At 39.7% G+C, this 21349-nt stretch overlaps 1 protein-coding gene across 9 annotated transcripts in view; it reads left to right on the plus strand.

Moving 5' to 3' along the window:
• The window catches only part of ZNF516 (zinc finger protein 516), a 210666-nt gene that overhangs the window by 61790 nt on the left and 127527 nt on the right, over positions 1-21349 (plus strand). For all 9 annotated transcript variants that reach the window (XR_016441376.1, XR_016441374.1, XR_016441375.1 and 6 more), the window contains one exon: positions 7099-9125. Coding sequence is in view for 6 of the 9 variants with exons in the window: in XM_090039563.1 (XP_089895689.1) it covers positions 7223-9125 (1903 nt within the window). In the remaining 3 variants the exon portion in view is untranslated. The remainder of the gene's footprint in view (positions 1-7098; positions 9126-21349) is intronic.

The raw sequence follows: 21349 nt of genomic DNA on the forward strand, positions 1-21349 counted from the left end.
AGTTACTGTTGGCTTATTGAAGACACTCATCCTGCAGATACTTAACTTTAAACATGTTTAAGTAGTTGCACTGAAGTCAACAGGACCTCCCAGCTGCTTAGTTAAGCATATCCTTAAGTGTTTGTATGACTGGTGTCTTAGAACAGCCTTCAGGAAGCCCCAAGTTGAGTCAGTAACGGCAACTTTATTTTAGATTATACACCGAGCACAGCTCAGCTAGACCCAGGGATCAGAGCTTTTAAATCTATTTTAAAACAGTAAGATGTTTCTGTGTCTAAACAATTAAGCTATAGTTGATTCTGGCAAATGCTTCACTGAAACTTTGGAAAAAGTTTGTAACCAGTTCTAGGGATAATAAAAAAAGAACCTTATTCATTATGGTCTTAATTCTGCTCCATTCAGGTCTGTGGAAAATACTGGCTTGAATGGTGCAGAATTAAGAACAAAAAGTATTCAAGTGAGCAATGCCATTTTTATTTTTTCTGTTTGGCTTTTTATTTTCTCTTTCATGTAGCTTTCTGAAACAGGCCTAGCTTTATAAAGTTAATGCCTTAAAATAGGTTAAAGGCCTGAAAATGCTGGACATGCATAGGTTGTCTCTTATAAGTCTGATAGCTGAGGTTGAATGACTTGGTAGTCATAAAACTCATGTGAATGAATAGAGCAATGGTTACTCTGGCTTTGTGATGTTAAGCACTGGTCCCTTTAAAAAAAAAACCAAAACCCCAGCTGAGATCTGGGGTCAAGGATGGGGGTTACAGAGCTGGCCTGCCCTGCTAAAACTTTGTGCTGGCTGTGACTGTGGACTGCAAATCCCAGAGACATCTAGAAGCAGGAAGAAGTGATGAGCAACCATGAGAGTCCTGCTGCTGTGACTGTGGACTGCAAATTTCAGAGACCTTGGAGGTAGCAGGAAGAAGTGAACACACAGGCTAGGCTGCATTTATAGCTTTTCAGTTTATAGTTTTTCAGAGAAAAAAAATATTCTTGCTGAAGTTTTTATGAATTCAATGACACTATACCCCCACCCAAGTAGAACACAGGCTGGGGCCTGGCTGCACCCCGTCGCTCCAGCAGGGCGTTCTCTCTTCCTTCCCCTTTGGCAGTGGCTGGCAGGTGTGCTTTAGTGCCCCCCAGCTTCTGGCTTGAGCCACTGCAGGCATGTGCCTGCATTTCCTGAATCAAAAAGTGAATGTGTGTTCATTTGCTTATCGGTTCAATCCCTGCAGCTTAGACTAACCTGCAATGACTGAATCAATTCAGCCTCAGGCTTTTTGACTGTCTGTACTTAGCCCTAGACACAAAGGAGATTGAAAGTGAAGGTAGTGGAGACAAGACTCTATGGGAAATACTGAGTTTCCAATGTTTCCCCGTCCCAGACTTTTTGTTTCAGTTTATCTCAGAATTTTTTTCCAAAACACATATTAGCTAATATTTCTAATGACATTTGAATATTTCAACTCGTATATTATAATATTGAACATAAGTCAAAATGATAAGGTTGATATTGTTTTGCATAGTTTCCTGTTGAAAATTTGAATGAAATTGGTACACTTTTATGAAATATTTTGATTTTCTTTCATCTGCATTTTCCAAAAGAAATGTGTCCAGGAAAAATTGGAAGTGTTGTACAGGAGATAGATACCTCTTAGGAAATTTTCTTTTGGTATCTCTCTCTTTTTAATTGTACAACTGAAAATGCTGTAAAGACTTAGAATATAGCAAGCTTACATGAAGCAGTGGGAAACTGACCTTTTGAGAGTGGAGCTACTTGCAAGCAAGTTGAAGAAGGATTCTTTCTTTTCTAACTTCAGTGTTCTTTTTGTGGCCCTTTTGCTTGGGTTTTTCTTGCATGATGAAGTTTGGCCCTTAAACGTGTCTTGAACTTCCTGACGGGCAGCAGAAATGCTACAAAAACATGGAGTTGTCCACCCCAAGCTTTTTTCAGAGGTATTTGGATGGGATTTTGGAAGTACCTGGATAAGCTAAAGTGTCCTAATTTCTATTGACTTCAGTGGAAGTTAAACCTAAGCTGTTGAAAATTACACCTATATGCATCTTGTCATACCAAAATATTTGAAAAACCTGCTTATATGAAACTTTCATAGAATTTAATATAATTCAATAAAATTTGGGCTGAATATTTCTTGAAAAACTATTTCCCCACTATTTGATTAGACTGAATTTTAACGATACTTCCAGGCCTGGCAAAATAATAATAACAATAATAATAATAATAGAGCAATGAGACTGAAGCTTAGATAAAGCTGGTTTATGGTCCAAGTGAGGTTTTCCTTTATTTGAATTTTTCCATTCATCAGTCTCTAGTGTGAGGTTTGGTGTTTGTTTGCTTTCTTGTTTTTGGCTTGTTTGTTGTACAGGTTTCCCTCTTTTTTTTTATTTTTTTTATGCTGTATATGTGTTCCTAGAGAATGGTGCATAAATTGAATTTGCATAAAGCGAGTCCACTTTACATTGTAACAAATAGGGGTAGGTTCCCATGGTGGCGAGGCAGGGAGTGAGACTGGAAGTAGGGATGGGGTGTGGGGAGGGGTACAGCTCCTGGGGCTGCACAAGGCAGCAAAACAGAGGGAACAGAGCAGCACTCACCCTGGCCTCAGCTGCAGCAGCCCTGGGAGTGGCCAGTGCTAGCTGCCTGCAGTCACTGGGTTGCGCCATACTCCACCTGTTCCTTCACATCTGGGCTCCACTTGTCCCCACTCACCTCTGCTTCTGGGCTGCATCATGCCCTGGTGCAGGCAGCTGGTGTCGGCTGCTCTGAGGGCTGCTCCAGCACGGGCTGGGTGAGTGTGGGCAAGTGGAGCCCTGGGTGGCGCGGGGCACAGCACTCACCCCAGCCCATGCTGGAGTGGCCCTGGGAGCAGCCGACACCAGCTGCCTGCTCCAGGACACAGCACATCTCAGAAGCAGCGGTGACTGGGGACCAGCAAGGGACAGGCGGAGCACAGCGTAGCCCAGTGGCTGCAGGCAGCTGGTGCTGGCTGCTCCTGGGGCCACTGCAGCCGGGGCTGCAGTGAGTGGGGCCACAGTCCTTTCCCCTCCCCCCACAGACTTACCTGCTTAGGCATGGGGGCATCTATGCTGATCATATAAGACTGAATTTACCTCGCATATAACAAATTATGGATCTAAATATGCTCGTAGCATAAGAGCGAATTCGCATATAAAGAACCTGCATAAATTGAGGGAAACCTGTACTTTTATTGTAGCTTCCTATTTTTCTAGACAGCTACCATAATTTAGTTGAACATGCCTTTAGGGGCTTCCTTTAACTCAGTCCTAAGCTGTTAATTTGGGGGATCAGGTGTTCAGATACTCTTTTTATAGCTTTGGTGCTTATATGGACATCTGAGCTGTTACTAGATACAATTTTTCCAATGTTAATATCTTAGTTCCAAATTGTAAACTTCATAAAGCACATTTTTCTATTTGAAAAACAAACAACAAAAAAAGCCTCCATTGTTGAATTTGAGATGTACCTTTTGGAGAGATTTGTAGTTGCAGCGCTCCTTGAGTACATGGTAGATAATTCAATGCTTACCTCTTAAAAGGCTAAACGGCAAGCTACCATAATTAATTATGTAGAAGATCAAAACTGAATTGTTTCTTAGAAAATTAAAGGCTTAGATTAGTTTAAAAACAGTTATTACATACAAATCTATATGAGTATCTGAGATCAGTACTACAACTGTTTTATCCTGTGTTGTGTTGAGCTTATGAAGTTATCTCTGGTCAAACTACTTTTATTCACTTCCCTGTTGGATATAGTCTGAGGTAAACACAATGACTTTGCAACTTTAAATTTCTTTTTCTTATTTTTGGGTCAGAAGTCTTTAGTATTAGAAGACTTTATATGTGGTTTTGATTTTGCTGTTGCTTTTTATATCTGTTTATATCTTAAGAGAAGAAAAATCCATTTCTTAGTACTAAAGTAATAGTGTAGACCAGGGGTCACCAATATTTTTGAGCAGAATACCAAAAACACCCGCAACCTTGACTTGTAAGATGTTGATGTGTCAGGGGCAGATGGCGGGGGAGCTGTGAGGGGCCTGATCCTTTTTGTAGCAGTGCAGCCCTGGCCCTTCCCCAAGGTGCAAATGCCAAGCAAACTGCCTTCATGTGAGACACTGGTAGACATGTTGGGGTTGCTTACCCCTGGTGTAACTAATGCCTTGTTGTTATCTACCTTATTAAATAGCTGTAAAATGGAGAAAATGCAATATTAATTAATATCATCTTGAATACAAGATGAGGTTTTCCCCTCCATGAGTAAGGGAGAAAAACCCCCTCATCTTATATTTATATATCAGGAAACCTCATTAAATACCATGTCTGTCATTAAACTGCTGCCAAAAGCAGCATATGCTCAGTAATGGAAACCAGCTATGAAGTTGATTAAATGCAGCAAACACTGGCTATGACTCTAAAACACATGGCCCATATTGGGCAATCATGCTGATGAGAGTCTAGCATGAAGATAGGATAGTGCAACCCATCTGAATAAGATACATGGTAGTGCCCATTGCACTCTGTCTCCTTCAGCACTGTCTTTTTTTGGAATTCATGGTGAGCCACTATATTGTATACATTTGGATTTCTTCTTCATTGCCACAGGGAGCTGCACCTTTCTTTGCCATTTCCAATGTTTCCTGTTTCTTCACCAGCCTTAAATGTCTGGCAAACATAACCAAATGGGGCCCCAAAAATTTACTCAGAATCTCTCTCTCACATGATTAGAGTGGCCACGCTCTCGAAGAGGTGGAGTTGGATGAGGTTGCCCTTCACCTCATCTGCTTATGAATTCTTGTTGACTGCTGGTGCCTAGCCCAGTGAACTATATGATAAATCATGAGCCTTTTGACTCTTGACTAATATCATGCACAGTTTGTACTATGTATAAATTGGGACCTACCAAAATTGTGATTGTACAGAAATAGCAAAATCTGGCATTGCTTGTGAAATTGGATAATGCCTGTGAAATCTGCAAAAAAAAACCCAAAAGCAAACCCCTGCCCTGCAAAACTTACTGAAAATTTAAAATGCTGGCTCCACAGAGGGAACCACCAATCCTGAAGGTGCTGTAGCATGGCTATGCAGCCCACTGGGGAGGGAGGTGCTGCTGATATGAAGGGGAGCACAAAATGGCTACTGCCCCACCCCTCTCTGTTGGATGAGGGCTGCCTGTGAGGGGTGTGACTGCATGACAGACTGCCCTTGTAGTCAATGAGCAGCGAGGGACAAGGCTACTGGGCCCCCATAACCAATCAGAGGCATGGGGGAAATCTCCTGCGATCAGCCTGAAAAAATGGTGGCCAGCCCTGTGATCTCCCCATGAAATTGGCTGGCAACTTCTTTGAGTTGGGTAGACCTCTGTGTATAAGTAGGTACAAAAGTTTTGCTTGGAAATGTGTTTATGGAGTACCTGTGTTAAAACTTGCAGCAGTTTCAAGAAAGGTAAAATGTATCAGTTTTGGATGAGCTAAGTCTATGGGTTCCCATACACACATGTTTATTTCAAAGTTAGTGCTTTCAAGTTTGCTTCTCATTCCATTTGCTCAGGGAGAGCAGGGTCTGACAGTAAGGGGGAGGGGGAAGAAGTTGGAGGCAAAAAGGGCAAGGGTTCCCCCCACCCCAAATATTATTCTCTTGCTGTAGAAGTGGGAGGGGGACAAATTTAAGGCAATACCTAGAAAATTCTAAGAATGTTTTTCATATATAGAATCTAATTATTTGGGGGTTGATCTTGTATTTAGCTTCGTCCTGAACTTGAGTAAATATAATATTTTAAAGAAGAATGTTTCTGTCATTTGTGTGCAGTGTCAGGAGTTTATTTTAAAATTCATATTGGGGTGCTGATCCAAATAATGGATCTAGTGCAGGGGTTGGCAACATTTTTGGACAGAGTGCCAAAAATGCACCAATCTCGATTTGTAAGATGTTGGAGTGCTGGGGCAGATGGTGAGGAAGCCACCAGGGAGCCGATCTTTGTTGTGGCAATGCAGCCACGGCCCCTTTTCTGAGGTGTGAGTGCCAAGCAAAATGCCATCGTGTGCCATGCTCTGGTACCCATGCTTGGTGTTTCCTCCCCTTGATTTAGTGTTTAAAAGTGCTTATTATTAAACATGCTGTTGTGCCTTGCTTTATACAGTTTTGTTCATCATTGACCAAAGTATCATTTATGACTAAGCACATACTCCCATGTGAGCCCCATTGGCATAACCACTCTTACCATCAGTGATATCTAAGCATGTGCTTATTTGCTGTGCTGAATTGGGGACTGCATCTTGAATTACCTTTTTATTTTCATTTTTTTCTGCCCCATTTGGTTGTCCATTGGGAAACCATCTCAAGATATACTGAACACTTCATTAGTTTCCATATTATTGTTATCTTCTTTAATGAGTATGTGAAGTTCACTATAGATTCCTTGCCTTTTCCATGGAATACAAGCCAAATCAAACAGAACAGAACTCCCTGAGTCAAAAACTAATTCAATTTTAAGAGGAATTCTGTATTTTATAAAGAATGTCTTCAGGAAGAACCTTTATCACTGGGCAGGAAAATACCTTACATGAGATTATAAAGACATAGACCTAAAATGAAACAACCATTTCAAGTAATGGTCTAATTTTAAAGCGTGTGTGTGAGTGTGCACGCGTGCATCTCCCTAGATAGATAGAGATCTATATATCTACATCTCTATAGCTATATAGATGTATATAGATACTTTAGCTTGGTTTAAAAAATAAAAAGAACTTCCTAAAAAAAATCTTTAAGATTTCTTCCCTAAAACTTTTCTCCTTGGGTAGACATAATTCTTTTTTCCCAAAAGTTCTTTTTATTATTGATGCCTTAACTGCTTATTGTGTAATTGAAGTAATGAGTGTTACAGAGTATGAATGGAAGGTACTGCTCTTCTTTTTAATGGAATTAAAATAAATCTAAAGTATAATATGGATTTGAAATTGGGGTTAATTACACAAACAGCCCAAGGGAAAGTGTAAATAGTCCTAAACATATTTTAAGAATATACTTGAACAATGTTTTAATTTTTGGGGGGCTTTGTTTTCATTTTAGGTGCTCAGTGTTGTCTGCTTATGAAACACACACGTATCCATTGACAACTCAGTCTTTTTTGAGGCATCAAAAGGAGGACTTTTCAACTGAAAATGAAGAGGGGAAACTCACTTAGCAAAACCGTATGATTGAAAACGCTGTCTGGCTCTCTGCTGTTGGACAAGGTTTTGTCCTTCTGCCTTGTCTGACTGATGTTGTGGCAGTAGTGCAGATGGACTGCAACAGAGAAGCAGAAATGGAGTTACGAAGATCCTCCAGTCCTGGCAAGATGAACAAGAGTGATGTTGATGGAGACAAGGCCATGTGCCACAGCTGCTGCATCTGTGGCAAAAGCTTTCCTTTTCAAAGCTCACTGTCCCAACATATGAGGAAGCACACGGGAGAGAAGCCCTATAAATGTCCTTACTGTGACCACAGAGCCTCCCAAAAGGGCAACTTGAAGATACACATTCGGAGTCACAGAACAGGCACTTTAAGTCAGGGGCACGAGGTAGAGATGGGAGAGGCCCAGCTCGGAGAGATGGGAGTTTCAGAAGGCCTTGATGGGTGCACCAGCCCCACCAAAAGTACATCTGCTTGCAACAAGATTGTGAATGGTGCAACCCAGACAGACAATGGAAAGATCTTGTTGAGAAGCAGTAAGAAGGAGGTGGCAGATTCAACACCAGCAGAAGATGGTAAACTACCTATTTACCAGTGTACCTTCTGCAAAAACAAGTTTGAGAGAAAGAAAGATCTTGAACAGCACATACACCAAGTACATAAGCCGTTCAAATGTAGGCTCTGTAACTACATGACATTAAGAGAAGAGACACTGTTAAACCACATAGAGAAAGACCATATTATAGCTCAGGTTCCAAATGGGGAAGCTTACACTGAGAACTGCAAGAGTGAACTGAGTGCTGGCGAGTTCCCTTGTGAAGTCTGTGGTCAGGCCTTTAGTCAAACCTGGTTTCTTAAAGCTCACATGAAAAAACATAGGGGTTCATTTGATCATGGATGCCATATTTGTGGCAGAAGATTTAAAGAACCCTGGTTTCTCAAAAACCATATGAAAGCTCATGGCCCAAAGACAGGGAGCAAGAACAAACCAAAAAATGATTTGGAGCTTATAGCTACTATTAATGATGTGATTCAGGAGGAAACTATTGTGACTGGCTTGTCTCTGTACGAAGTTTGCACCAAGTGTGGGAATCTGTTTACAAATATGGAAAGCCTAAAAGCACACAATGCTGTTCACTACAAAGCTCAAAGAAGCAGCATTGAGGACAAAGCTGAGAGTTTAATTGATGGGAGCCTAGATCCATCTGTAACAAAGCAGTTTTTCTTACAGTGCCTGAATCTGAGGCCATCTGTAGGAATAGATAGAGTTACAAGAGGGCAGCTTGGAAAAAGGGTAGCTGAGCTGGATCCAGTCAATAGCTACCAGGCTTGGCATTTGGCCACCAAAGGAAAAGTAGCTGAGCCTTCTGAGTACATAAAGTATGTGGGGTGGGATGAAGTCCTAGCTGATGCTGATGTAACTTATGACAAGGATAAAAGAGAATACATTCTTGTTAATCAGGAAAAGCGCAAGCGAGATCAGGATTCACCTAGCTCATCTAGCAACCCCAAGAAGAAAAGCTGTGCTAGTGGACGTTTGGAGAAAAACAGTGGTGTGCAATCAGGTGAAAACTGTATCATTTCCCAGGGGGACCTGGACTACAGACCCTCCTCAAAGCAAAGCAGGAGAGCATCCCAAAACAAGTCCACCGAGTGCTTTGAATGTGGCAAGATTTTCCGCACCTACCACCAAATGGTACTCCATTCACGGGTGCACAGGAAAGAACGCAGGAGCTGCAGTGAGAGTGGGATGGCTACTCAGCCAGACCGATATGGGTCCAGCAGTGAGGAGGGGGACTCTGGTTCTGTCACTGGGCCAAGCACTCCAGGCTCAGCTTCAGCCCCAGAAGATTCAGTGACCTCTGGAATGGGTGAGGAGGGTGCTGAGGACAGCTCTGAGGAGGGACTCCCTGAACCATCACTGGGTAAGCTCATACACAGCCTTATTCTCTCATCTCCCCCCCCCCTTCTTCCTTTGTTCCCATTTCTTTAGATCTCTTGGTTGCAATGCCTCTCAGCCGCCTGATTCCCAAATGTGGGACAAAAATAGTAGTAAAGCCTCAAAGTAAGAAGCAACTAAATAGCATAAAAAGCTTAAAATTCTTGTGGATCAGTTCTTTACCCTAATTAACATTGTTTATCATCTCAGCCTGATGAGTCAGCATTTCTAATGTAAATAAAAGTGAGATCACAGGAAGACTTCACAAGATACAGGTACATTTGGATTTCAAATGAAGGACAGTTGAGAGGCATTTTAGTCACCCTAGCAACACGGTTACCTCTGTTGGCAGTATATTTCCTGGACATCCCTGCAGCCTGTTTTACCTTGATTTATATATACCCTGTGTAGCCTTCTGCATTCAGGTGTAGTTAGATCACAATTTGCATAGCATAATCTTAAAGCACATAAACTTGCTAATTACCAATGAGACAGGCTTTTCTTCCTCTTTTTTTTCTTTCGGTACTCTGCTTCCCAAACTTGTGTTTGTAACTACAAGGCTGTAATTAATCTCTCTGGATTAAAGTGGTCCTCTGAGTCCAACTTCAGTTAACTGGAAGAAATTATTCCCCAAATAGCAGCAAAGTAAATATTAAAAAACCACTATTAACTACTTTTGTATCATTTTTAAAATTTTTGTTGTTCATCCTCCTTTTTTATAATGCTTTCTTAAAAATGTGAGATTAGCATTTCCTTCCTTTCTAGGCTGGTGTAGGCTGGTGGTTTTACTGTTTAGCAAAACAGTGAAATTTCTCTTCTTTTTTTAATTTTTGTTCTTTCTTTTTCTCCTTTTTCTTTCTCTTTCATGAAGCACTACGTTTTTGTAGTGTTTAATTTGTTTTCAGGAGTATCATTGATGAAGACCGTGGCACAGTTCTGAGAATGGGTGTTGTTTTATCTATTTTGGTTCACATATGCTTTCTTGGCTTGCTAGTACATCTTCAGCATCAAAACAACTTGTTGCCAGATGATGTGTTATTGGCTGAATATAGCTTTTCTTATTGACTGAAATTATGATTTGATGTTGGATATTTTTTGTCATTGGGCAACTCCATAAGATTTTGATAATTTTAAAAGGAACCAAAATTTGAGACAAAAATACTTGGCAATGCATCTTTCTAAAATTAATACTTACAACATTCCCGCCCCCCCCCCCCGAAAAAAAAAATTAAACCCACACTTTTGTTCCTAAAATGTGCTTATTGGAAAAGAGCTACTCCCAAGGTTGGGTTTTTTTGTTTTTTTATGGGGGCTGGGTAAAACTCCAAAATGAGCAGATTTAGGGGCACACTAAAAGGGAAGATTTAACAAAGTGCTAAAGCCAGCTTTTTATGTGCTTCCTTACTCTTCCCACAGACCACAAAAAACCTCTAGTGACAAATGGTGTATGCTTTGCAAACATACCCTGTTATTAGGCTCAAAATGTGGCTTACACATTCACTGTTGCTTTTACTTAATTAAAAGAAAAAAGTTTGAAAGTGTACTAGATGAATTCATGTAAGTCCATTAGGTACCAATTCAACACTTCTGCAGACCTGAAACAATATTCCCTGAATTGTAGCTTCATCTGGGGTAAAACAAGCCTTCCATGCTTTGCCAGTGTAGTATACAGTGTCTTTATGGGAATAGTAGTAATGGAAAATCATCTGCCTGGAGATGGACTGAAATCACAAACTTTTTTCAGACAGTGTTCAAATTGGAAACCATTGTTCTGTATTATTTGTTTCAAATTAAGCTCTTTGGCTGCTGACAGAAGTGGGGGAAAAAACCAAAAACAGATCTTTACTAGAAGAGGAAGCACATTTGACTTAGGGGGTGGGGCGTAGCATCTGTATAGATCACGTGCTTCAGCAGGGCTTTTCAGCGCTTTTATCTAATAGCTGATTCAATCACCTATTAGATAAATGCGCCAAAAAGCCCCACTGAAGCATGGGATCTGTACAGACGTTGGGTGAGCTAGGTCAAACTAACACGGTGCCTTTTCTGGTTATATGCTGTACTCAGCACAAGGGCGCACAGAGCTGGAAGTAAAGTGCTTTTTTTTCCTCCCCATTTGTAAGCTGCCTATATTTTTAACTAGGGGAACTACCACATCTCTTTCTCTGTCCCAGATCCTCCCTTAGTGGAAAGGTGAGCACTTTAAAGCTACACAATCAATTTCTTTCTCAATAATTACAATAACTGGCATAACTCTTTGTTAATAAGCAGTGCCAGGAAATTCATACTCTTGAATTACAAGTTGGTTATTGTCCTCTGTATTGAACAGTGAGAAAGTAGCAAACTGATCCAGTTAAATAAAGGTGAATCCTGAAAAATAGATTTATGTGCATTAATTGACCACTTTCACAAAAATCACTTTAATTAAGTACCTCTTCAGAGGTGAACCTGCTGAACGAAAAATGAAGTATTTAATGAGAACATAATTCCTTTATGACATAGAGAAATATTATCTTTTGTTTTTAATGCAGTTTATTTAAGCTAATGTTTACTGGCAGTATCAATGAAATATATATTTTCACAAATGTCAAAGTTCTGAGTTGTAAAGAATATAAGGGAAATGATATGTAATCATATTTTTAGGCCAAGAGCAGCAATTTATTTTTCCCTTTTCATATATCTTTGATAAGATAGATGGTATTTCTGTTATATAGTTTCCCATTTGAAGATAAAGGAATGGGTTACTGTCCATCAGACTCTGCTTATGTATTTTAGCTGGCTGCAGGTTGCTTTTTCAATTTGGGAGCCTTTCTTTGTCTTCTTACAAACGTAAACTTGGAGCCTATAGCATAGGCCAAACTGTTTTCATTTACAATCAGAGAACCCCATTAAAATTGGAAACTTTATTATGGTCTTTAAGACTGTTATAGGTGTAAAATATTAAAATCTTAATTTTTAAAAATATTATAGTTTGCTCCTTGCTGCTGAAGCTTTTCTGGTTAACCTTACTGGTTCTTGTGGCCATTTCAGTCAGTAGCAGATCTACAACAGTATGCACAGTGATCACTCAGTAAATGTAAGTGAACAGTGTTCTCAATTTTTAGTTTTCCTTTTGTTGTTTTTAGTTGTTCCTTTGATGTTGTTTGTACTTATAATGTGGTTGGGCCTACCTCGTGCTACTGAGGAGACTATTTAAAGTTATGTTGGGTTTTTTTTTCTATAAATGTTTTATTTTTGAAGCTTACTTCCTTTCCCCCAAACTTTTGCAAGTTACCATGTGACATAAACTTGAGGAGCAGTAGGAGTGTGACCCTGCAAGCTACTGAGCATTCTGGCCCTGATCCAGCAGAGCACTTAAGCACGCGCTTATATTTAAACATGTGAATAGTCCTGTTGATTTAGTGAAGCGTGTGCTTTGCTGGAGAGGGGCCAGAATATTCAGCACCTGGCAGAACTGAGTCTTCGAAAGGCATAAAATGCACACTGAATGTGGAATTGCTCTGAGTGCCTCAAATACAGGGTATTCCGGTCTTTAATGTGTCTGTAACTTACCCTCTTCTCTCTTAGGTCTCTGGAGTAACATGGCTTCCAATCATTTGGGCTATATTTGCAAGCCCTGGTTATCATCAAACTGGTTTGGGGAGTATTTGTTGATGGTCTATGGCAGTGGTCAACTGCTTCTAGATTCAAGGCACCCCCCCATTAGATTAAAGACACCCCTCAGAAAATTCCAGTTCTTAGTTTTCACTTTTTTTGACCATAGAAAAAATAATAGAGCAGCTTTTCTGTTGCAAAGAACTCAGAAAGCCCATAGCAGGTCAGAATGTTTTTAACATTATGGATTCCTATTTGAAATCTCTGGATTTATTTTATGAATTTTGTATATACTTGTGGCAGTGCTGACATTGTGTGGCACCCCATGGCACCCTTGAAAGGATCTCAAGGCACCCAAAGGTACTGTAGCATGCTGGTTGGGATTCGTCAAGAGCTGTCTGCTTTTATAGTATTGGCTCCCCACTGTATATCTTGCTGTTGATCATTTTGAAGGGTAACTAAAAGCACTTTAAACACTTACATGGAAACAGAGATCCTAGGAATGTAATCACTGCAGTTACTGAACATTGTGTGAATGAAAGTAAAGGAGTCCATGAGAGAGGCAGATGAGGAAGTGGTGGCCCAAGAATTTTTTTTTTTTGTATTAGGAAGGATCTGCGCTACTGATAGGTCTGAGGGTGTCTGCCCTGACTGTAATCTGTTTGTATTTATTAATGGCATTTATGCCATCAGCAATAAGGTTGCCCCAGCATCTCTTATTTTATTCCTTTTTTTTCATTTTTTTTTGTTTGCACCAGATGCAAGCAGCTATACTTAGCACTCACCTGGCATATTTATTAATTCTGGTTGGAAATAAAATTGTTAGGTGGGGTGGGATGGGAGAAAATACTTTTAACTTTTTGTCTCATATGCTTCTCCCCAGAAAATGTATTTGTGGGAAGCCAAATAGTGCTTTTAATGTTAAGTTGAAAGCAGAGGACCTAATTTGATCCCCATGTTGTCTGCACTTTACTGACTTTCCCTGTATAGCCTTCTGCAAAGGACAGGACCCCAAAAAGGACAGGATTACTTCACTCTTGGCTAACTTATTATTAAAACAAAATAGCATTTAAAGACTTTCCTTTCCAAATAACATGTTGTGAATTAGCCAGAACTCTAAATCGCTGTCTGTAGGCAACTGGTATTTATTTTATCTTAGCGTGTCTTTTTTAGCTTAATTACCGCAATTACCCACAATGCCTTGCACATACAAAATTGGTATCATGGTGTACTTTTCATGTGGAAAGTGCCAAGGCATCAGTTTATGCAGTATAGATATAACTTAAACTGTTCTGGAAGCCTAGAAGGAAGCAGAGATTGTGAGGACAGGACTGCCAGTTGCATCAGATGAGAAAATGGGGGAAACAAATGAAAGTAGTTTTAATATTTTGGGTGCAACAAGCAAGCAGCTGAAGAACATATCTTGGTATATCTGCAGTTTAGGGTTTAGATGAGTGAAGGAAATTTTATTTCCTTCCCACCCCCTAGTACATACTCTCTCTTTCTCTCTCACTGAAGGGAGCAGTAAGAAAATATTATCAAGTAAGCAAAGAACACAAACAGACATCAGTTATTATACATGGGAGAGGGAAATGAGGGCATTGTTATTGTAACTTGGTTTTATCAAAGAAATGAGGAATCAAAAGGAGAGAGCATTGTGCCATAGTGGAAGAATTTTTTCTCCGTTTGCTTTTTTCCCCACTTTCTTTTCTGTCTCTTACATTATTCTTTTCTAAGCTGCTTCCAACTTTCTCTTAAAAACCTAAGAGGTGGACTTATTTACATAATAAGTATCAGCATGTTTTCTTGAGGTATGCTTTCTATGTATCCTTGTAACATTTCCTCTGGTTACTGCAAGATCTCAGGCTGTAGCTAACAAGTAGATATCAATTATCATTAATCATCAACCAGCGGTTGCCAATCTGTGGCCTGTAGGGTGGATCTGTCCCACAGAGTCTTTCATTTCAGCCTGCAGACCTGGGGTTTCACTGGCATTTGGCAGCAAGGGACTTCAACTGCAGTCACTTTCCCCATGTTGGCATGTACTTTCCCTGCGCTGACACAGGGAAAAATGGCAGTAGCAACTGAATCCTAGCACCTGTCCACTCGCCTGTTGGCCTGCCTCTGACCCTAAGCGGCTCAGTCTGGCCCACAGCCTTAAACGTTTGCCGACTGCTGCTCTAAAATGTTTTAGACTAGGACTTCCTTTAAGCTTTTTAGAGGAACAGAACAAAAAATTGCTTATTCTTTTGCTAAAATACAAGGATTCTCAAGCAAACAGTTAACCCGAGGGCCTGAGACTTTAAGAAGTAACACCCGGTAACTTAAGACTTTTTAACAGAATTTTCTGAGTTGATGGTACTGCTTTAAATTTCCTAGTAAATGGCAAAATTAGAATTTTTGAAGTTTGAGGGTTGGTCATGAAAGGGCAAAACCTATTAAAGTCAATCAGTAAAAACCCGTAGTAGCTCTACAGTGAAACAGAACACAGTTAAAAGTAATTTTCCCTTGTAACAATCTCAGTAGAAAAAACAAATGATTACACAGTATAATATAGCTTCTATTGCACAACTGTGAAATCTCCATCATGCCTTCTCTTAAGAAGTAATGCTTCACTCTTAAAAAGAAATAATTTCTTTTCTTCCCATATTTAGAAAAATATTAATTTTTAATATCTACCTTTTTAAAAAAGAAACTTCATAAAATACTTCATTACCCAGTAGCCAGGTGCTCATATGGTGCAAGTACTTGCAAATTGGTGCAAGTGCTGTTGCCTTTAGTGGAACTGTGTTGATTTATAGTGGCTGAGATCGGGCGCAATGTGTACTGTCTAATAGTAGTTAAAAAATTTATGGTGTATTTAATTTGGAGAAGCACATGAATATGTATAGAGAAATGACTACTGCATACATAGTGTGCACGCTATAAAATACCTTAAGTGATGAAGTAGTGAAAGACTTAAAAAATAAAGGCAGTCCCAGTTACTTGAGATAAGTCATAGAGAAGTAGGGCTGGAAGGGACCTCCAGAGGTCATCTAGTCCAAACCCCTGCCTGAGGCAGGATCATCTCTATCCAAACTGTCCCATGCAACCATAACGCATACATGAAAATGGAGAATAAAGCATAATAACATGATTGCATCACGCACTGGCTAATTCTGACAATATCTATGACTTGTTGTCTGAGTATAGCAGTGAACCCCAATTTTATTACTGAAACTCATTTCAAATCTCTCAAAACAAAACACTTATGTGACTAACAGTAGCACTTCCATATGCCACCACAAGCTAAAGACTTGAATGTGTGCCTAAGCAAAGGCGAGGGCTCAGTACTTTGCAGTCAAATATTTGATAAATTATGCAAGGTTTTGGATCACCAGAGTCACTCATGGCATATTCATGGAACTAGGACCACATCAGTACATATAACTTGCAAAACTGTTGCTTTTACATGTTTCAAGAACCACCACATACCAGTCTCTTTCTGGTACCCTTTTTATAACTCTGTGTACATTCTAATACATGTGTGAAGACAGAGGGACATGTGGAATTACTTCATTGCCGGGAGTTGTGTAAAACAGAGATGGTGCCACTGAGAAACAAGCCCTATATATATATCTTCTCAGGAGAACTTTTCAGTCTTTTTTAACAACCTGGGACACTGTTTAGTTGTAGAATGGGAATTCTCCCCTGCGATTTATCTTTCTGTAGTCTTTACCATTAGTTTCTATTTATTTTTATTTTACCATGAGTTGATATGAATGGGGAAGGAGGCTGAGAAGAATGAACAAAACAGAAATGAGAGAAGGGAAGACTAGAGGCATAGAAGTGCATCAAGGAGCAATGGGCAGGTAGGACAAGGGTTAAAGCCTCTCATCATGACAAACTCTCTTAACTCCCTAAAATAAGGCCTTACTTTTAAGGGCTTATTTTAAGCTGAAAGAAGTAGTGATGCTACAAAAAGCTTTTACAAGAAGTAATTGATTGGTGTTGAACAGATATATTTTGACTAAGCCTGCTGGCTGTACTCTGTTTAGTGTTGTGTGGTACTGACATTACACTAAATAAGGACCAATTAATGATTACCCTGTCGGCATTTGCAGTGATTTCCACCGTGTTCCTGATTTCCAAAGTCCTTATTTCTTGCTTCCAGTTTAATCTGAGGCATTGTGAGGAGCTGACTTAAGTTCCTGTCACGGTGAGACATGCTAGTACGGATCAGACAACATCCAGTCTAATCAAGTTGGTACTTAGGCCTGCAGGTCAGTAGTTGTATAACTTTCCATATAAGAGATTAGGGGTGTGTGAAGTTTCAGCTGCTGATTCAATTCAGGTGAATCTCCAAATCTAGATTGAATCAGGAGACCCTTTGATCTCTCCGAATTGAATTGGAACACTCCGAATCAATTCGGAAAGATTTGATGATTCCGACATATACATGGCTTTAAATGTTTCTTCTATGTGCCTTGAGGTGCCAGGTGGCTTGTGAATATTGAGATGGTGGGGCAGATAGAGCACCCCACGGGAGCACAGGGAGGTCCCCAGCGTGCTCAGCGGTGGACCCAGATGTGGACCAGAAGCACTTCTGGTTCACTTCCAGGTCCACTGCGGAGTGCACGAGGGACTCTCCCTCTACCCCCTGGCTCAGCGACTGGTGCTTCTTGGGTCTGGGGGGCACCCAGGGTCCCCCTGTGGCTGATTGCTGAGTCAGTGTGTGGGGGGGAGGGTTTCCCCACACACTTCTGTGCGATACTCCATCTGCCACTCCATCTCAGCATTCACAAGCCATGTCTGGTACCTCAAGGTATGTAGAAAAAATATTTTAAAGCTTTGTCTGTGGCTGAATTGCTGATTCTCCAAATCAGCATTGAATCTTCAGATTCGGATTCGGCCAAATCGAATCGGGACAGTGACCCTAATCAACAAATCAAATCTCTGTCCCCCGAATCGGGCCAAATCTGAATTGAATACAGCCCGCTTCACACACCCCTGTAAGAGTTTCTTGCTTGTTTCTTACTACATGAAAATTCAATGGCACCATTTAGAACAAAGGTGTCAACCCCTAGTCCAGAAGCTAGATCTGGCCCATGGAGCTGTCATCTGGCCCACCAGGCTCCCCACAGGTCTGAAAATTTGGTGGTGGGGGAGTGTTTGCAGCATTAATTTCCAGTCCGCTGCTGTTAAATTTCCAGGCTTGTGAGATCTGACAGGCTGGTTAGCTAAACTGGGTGCTAGACTCTACACACTAGGCCAGATGCATAGGGCTGTGGTGGTGCAGCGCTGATCTGTGCGCTGACTCCACAAGGGATCTGCCCTGCGGATCTGTCCTGTGAACCAGCCCTACACTACTTAATCTGGCCTGCAGAACTAAAAAGTTGATCACCACTGATTTAGAGGTTCTGACTTATCAGTGATGAGCTGTTTTATCTTGCAGGGGTTGGAGTGGGAAATCGGATGTGTTTTGCCATTTCTTGTACATTATCAAAATGGTTAGATGTTTGCACTTTGAACATTTAGTTTTAATTGGTACAAATTCCTTGTTGAGGTTACTATAAAGCTGGTGTACAAAAGGTTACAATTGGACCTAATTATTTCTTTAGTCCTACACTTCTCTGAAATTGAAGTACTGATAATGTATGACACCAGCATGCGACAGCATATATTAAAGCATTAGTTATTAGTAACTACACAACTAACTTCTAAACCGCTCATTAGGGAAAAAAAGTCAAACATGTTAAGTGAAAATTGGTTAAAGTTCTCTGTTTCATTGTTTGAAAAGAAGATGAGAGAAGTGAAGGCGGTGGTCTAAAACTACAGAATTGGAAGAAGCTTTGATTGTCTTGAAGTTTATATGAAGTCTGTTGGTGATGGATTGATCAAGACTAATTCTGCATATTAGTCCAGTAGTTTCTGGAGAGCATACTCAGGGCTCATTTGCTTTTCAAAATTACTCAAGTCTGCAGTTTGTTACCTGGATTGTTACCAAGCAAGCATAGGTGTTAAATGTCATCCTATTAAGGAATAGTATAATATTTTAGGATGAACATTTGAAAGGCACAGATGGCAAATAACTACCTAACTTTTCATTGTGCAAAAATCTCCCCATTTATGTTAAATCAGCTTGATAGATCCACTTCGATCGGGATTCTTGTAGCTGTTCTTCAGTAAGTGCACCTTTCAATATGTGAGTTTAGCTGGAAAATAATGTATTTGACTTCCTTAAGAACTGCAGCTCCTGGTGCTTTAGTCTACTTTGCTTGTAGAAGCCTGCCTGGCAACTCTGGTATTGGTTATGAATGTTTCTACCATGTCACATCAAATGTTACTGCGTGACATTTTATACTCGTAAAATCATTATGTGCCTTGGAGTAAAATCAGATTATGATTACTCTTTCTTGCAATTCTTTTTAGCATAGAGAAAAACCCAGCTGGTGAAACATATTTCAGACAATGAAAATGACAATGGTAATGTTTTAAATCTGGTTTTCAAATATTTCTATAGCACTGCAGCTGTGTTTAGTAGGTTTCTAGTGATCTGTAAATGATTGCTGACAAGGGATTTGTATAGATGCCTTTGTTGGATCTTTTTGCTGCTTTTAACGTTATAGTTCACAGTTTGCCCCTGATCCATCTTAAATCATGGGTCAGGGTTTCTTTGTTAGCACTTTGGGTTCAAGAGCAGATGTAATGGGCTAAATTTTGAATGGACTAAAACCCTATGAAGTCAGTCAGTTTATAGAGGATATCAAGTTTGTGCAGAATTTGGCCCACTATAACAGTTATAGTGTTTGCAAAGTCTCCATTCATGGTCTTATTTCTAATTTAACCTCCTCTTTTTTGGTATTATTTGTTATCTGCCAAATGGTAGTAGGTTTAAGTGGGCATTTGCTCAGACAACATATTGGGCCTGGCTGTATTCTTATTAATAGCAGGGTAAGTCAGAAACACGTTGTTTCAGCGAATGGAACACATTTGGATGGGAGCAGATTTTTTTTTTTTTCAGTGGCCCTTACCTACCTACAGGATATAGCAGCCTGACTGGGCTACTTGGGCGATGCAAAATTTAGAACTAATCTGTTTTTAATCATGCTTGTTCTGGTGGTAGCACTTCTAATTTTTATGAAATCTTTTGCTGTCCTGGTTGTTTTCAGTATTATTCTTTGAATTAGCTTTATTCCTTTGATGAGGTTCTTCAGTTCCTAACATTATTGCCATTATGCTATTTTACTGAGACATGCATGTAAAGTGCTTGAAATGTTAGTGGTGGATTTATAAAAATGTAGGGATTTGGTTTAATGGTGTGTTTTTTTTCCTCATGGTTTTTATGCAGAGTAGTCTTGACCTTGTAAAATTGGTGAACTCTGAATGCAATCTAGGAAACTTTGTAAGGATATATGACTAGTCACATTTAGACCTTTACTGAAGTCCTTGGCATGTTGTGCCTTCAGCTTATGGTCCTTTATGTTATAATACAGGTTTTTGGATTTAAAGTACATGACCCATGACTGTATTTGAATCAAACAATTTCCTACTTTATTTTGGAGAAAGCAATTCAATGAACCAAATCCTTCCACCCCATATTAATCTATATTTTTAGTAATGGCTGCTGGAAGTTACTTTAAGGTAAGATCTATCACCTAGAGTACTTCACTTTAGTAGTAGTGGCACCCAAAGAACATAAATTAAATAGTTCCACATTCTAATCCTGAAACTGGAGCAAGTTTATTTTGTACAGTGCATAAGACATGGGTGGAAAAAGCCCCAGAGAATCTTCGTTAATGGTTGCTTCACTGACAGATACCGTTACAGTTGAATGATAACAAGAAATAATACTTTACATATGTAAAACACAAAATTTCCAATTCTGTTGAAAGTACAAATAATTACCATTATAGCTGACGCTCATTGGAAACTGTATAGGCTACATGTTCACTAAGTTGTGGAGAACAAAGAGTTTTCTACTTCTAGAGATGATATGTCCACTAGGTCATGGTGGAAACACACTAACTAGACATTTTTGAGAATTTTGCACTCGTATACAGATTAACAGAAGATCTTACTTTCCAGGCTCTCTATCCAAACCACTACTATGCAAAACCAACTACTGACAACAGTAATAATATTTTTTTTAATATTTCTTTGTACTCTACCAGTAAAAAATGGGAAGTACTATGCCCTGTTTCTATAAAAACAAACAAAAAACACTAATGTGCTTTGTTGCCAATTAAGTATTGTATTTTTAAGCTACGTTAGTGGTGACACAATACAAAGTTTCTGGTAGTCCCAACAATCTAGCAAAACTTACCACAAGAACATTTTTTCCTTGAAGGGAGAAACACTGATTTGAAATTAAATTTGGAGTTGGTTTATAATTGTAAAATAAGACACTCCTAAACCTTATGTTTTTTGAGATAACAAGTTCCTCAGACTGTTGGAGGCAGCAGTTCCACCTGACAGCACTTCAGAGGTGTTTATTATCTCACAATGGCATATGTCTGTGATGCCTTCTTGCTTAAATAGCATTTGAGGTAAGTTGCTGCCAGAAAACTTAAATAAATAATAGTAGGGAGAGGGTGGGACCTGGAATCTCAACAAGTGCAATTTTTTCCAAAAATGTGA

Source organism: Crocodylus siamensis, chromosome 3 (assembly GCF_052110815.1).
Source record: "Crocodylus siamensis isolate JL-2025a chromosome 3, ASM5211081v1, whole genome shotgun sequence".
NCBI classification, from domain to species: domain Eukaryota; kingdom Metazoa; phylum Chordata; order Crocodylia; family Crocodylidae; genus Crocodylus; species Crocodylus siamensis.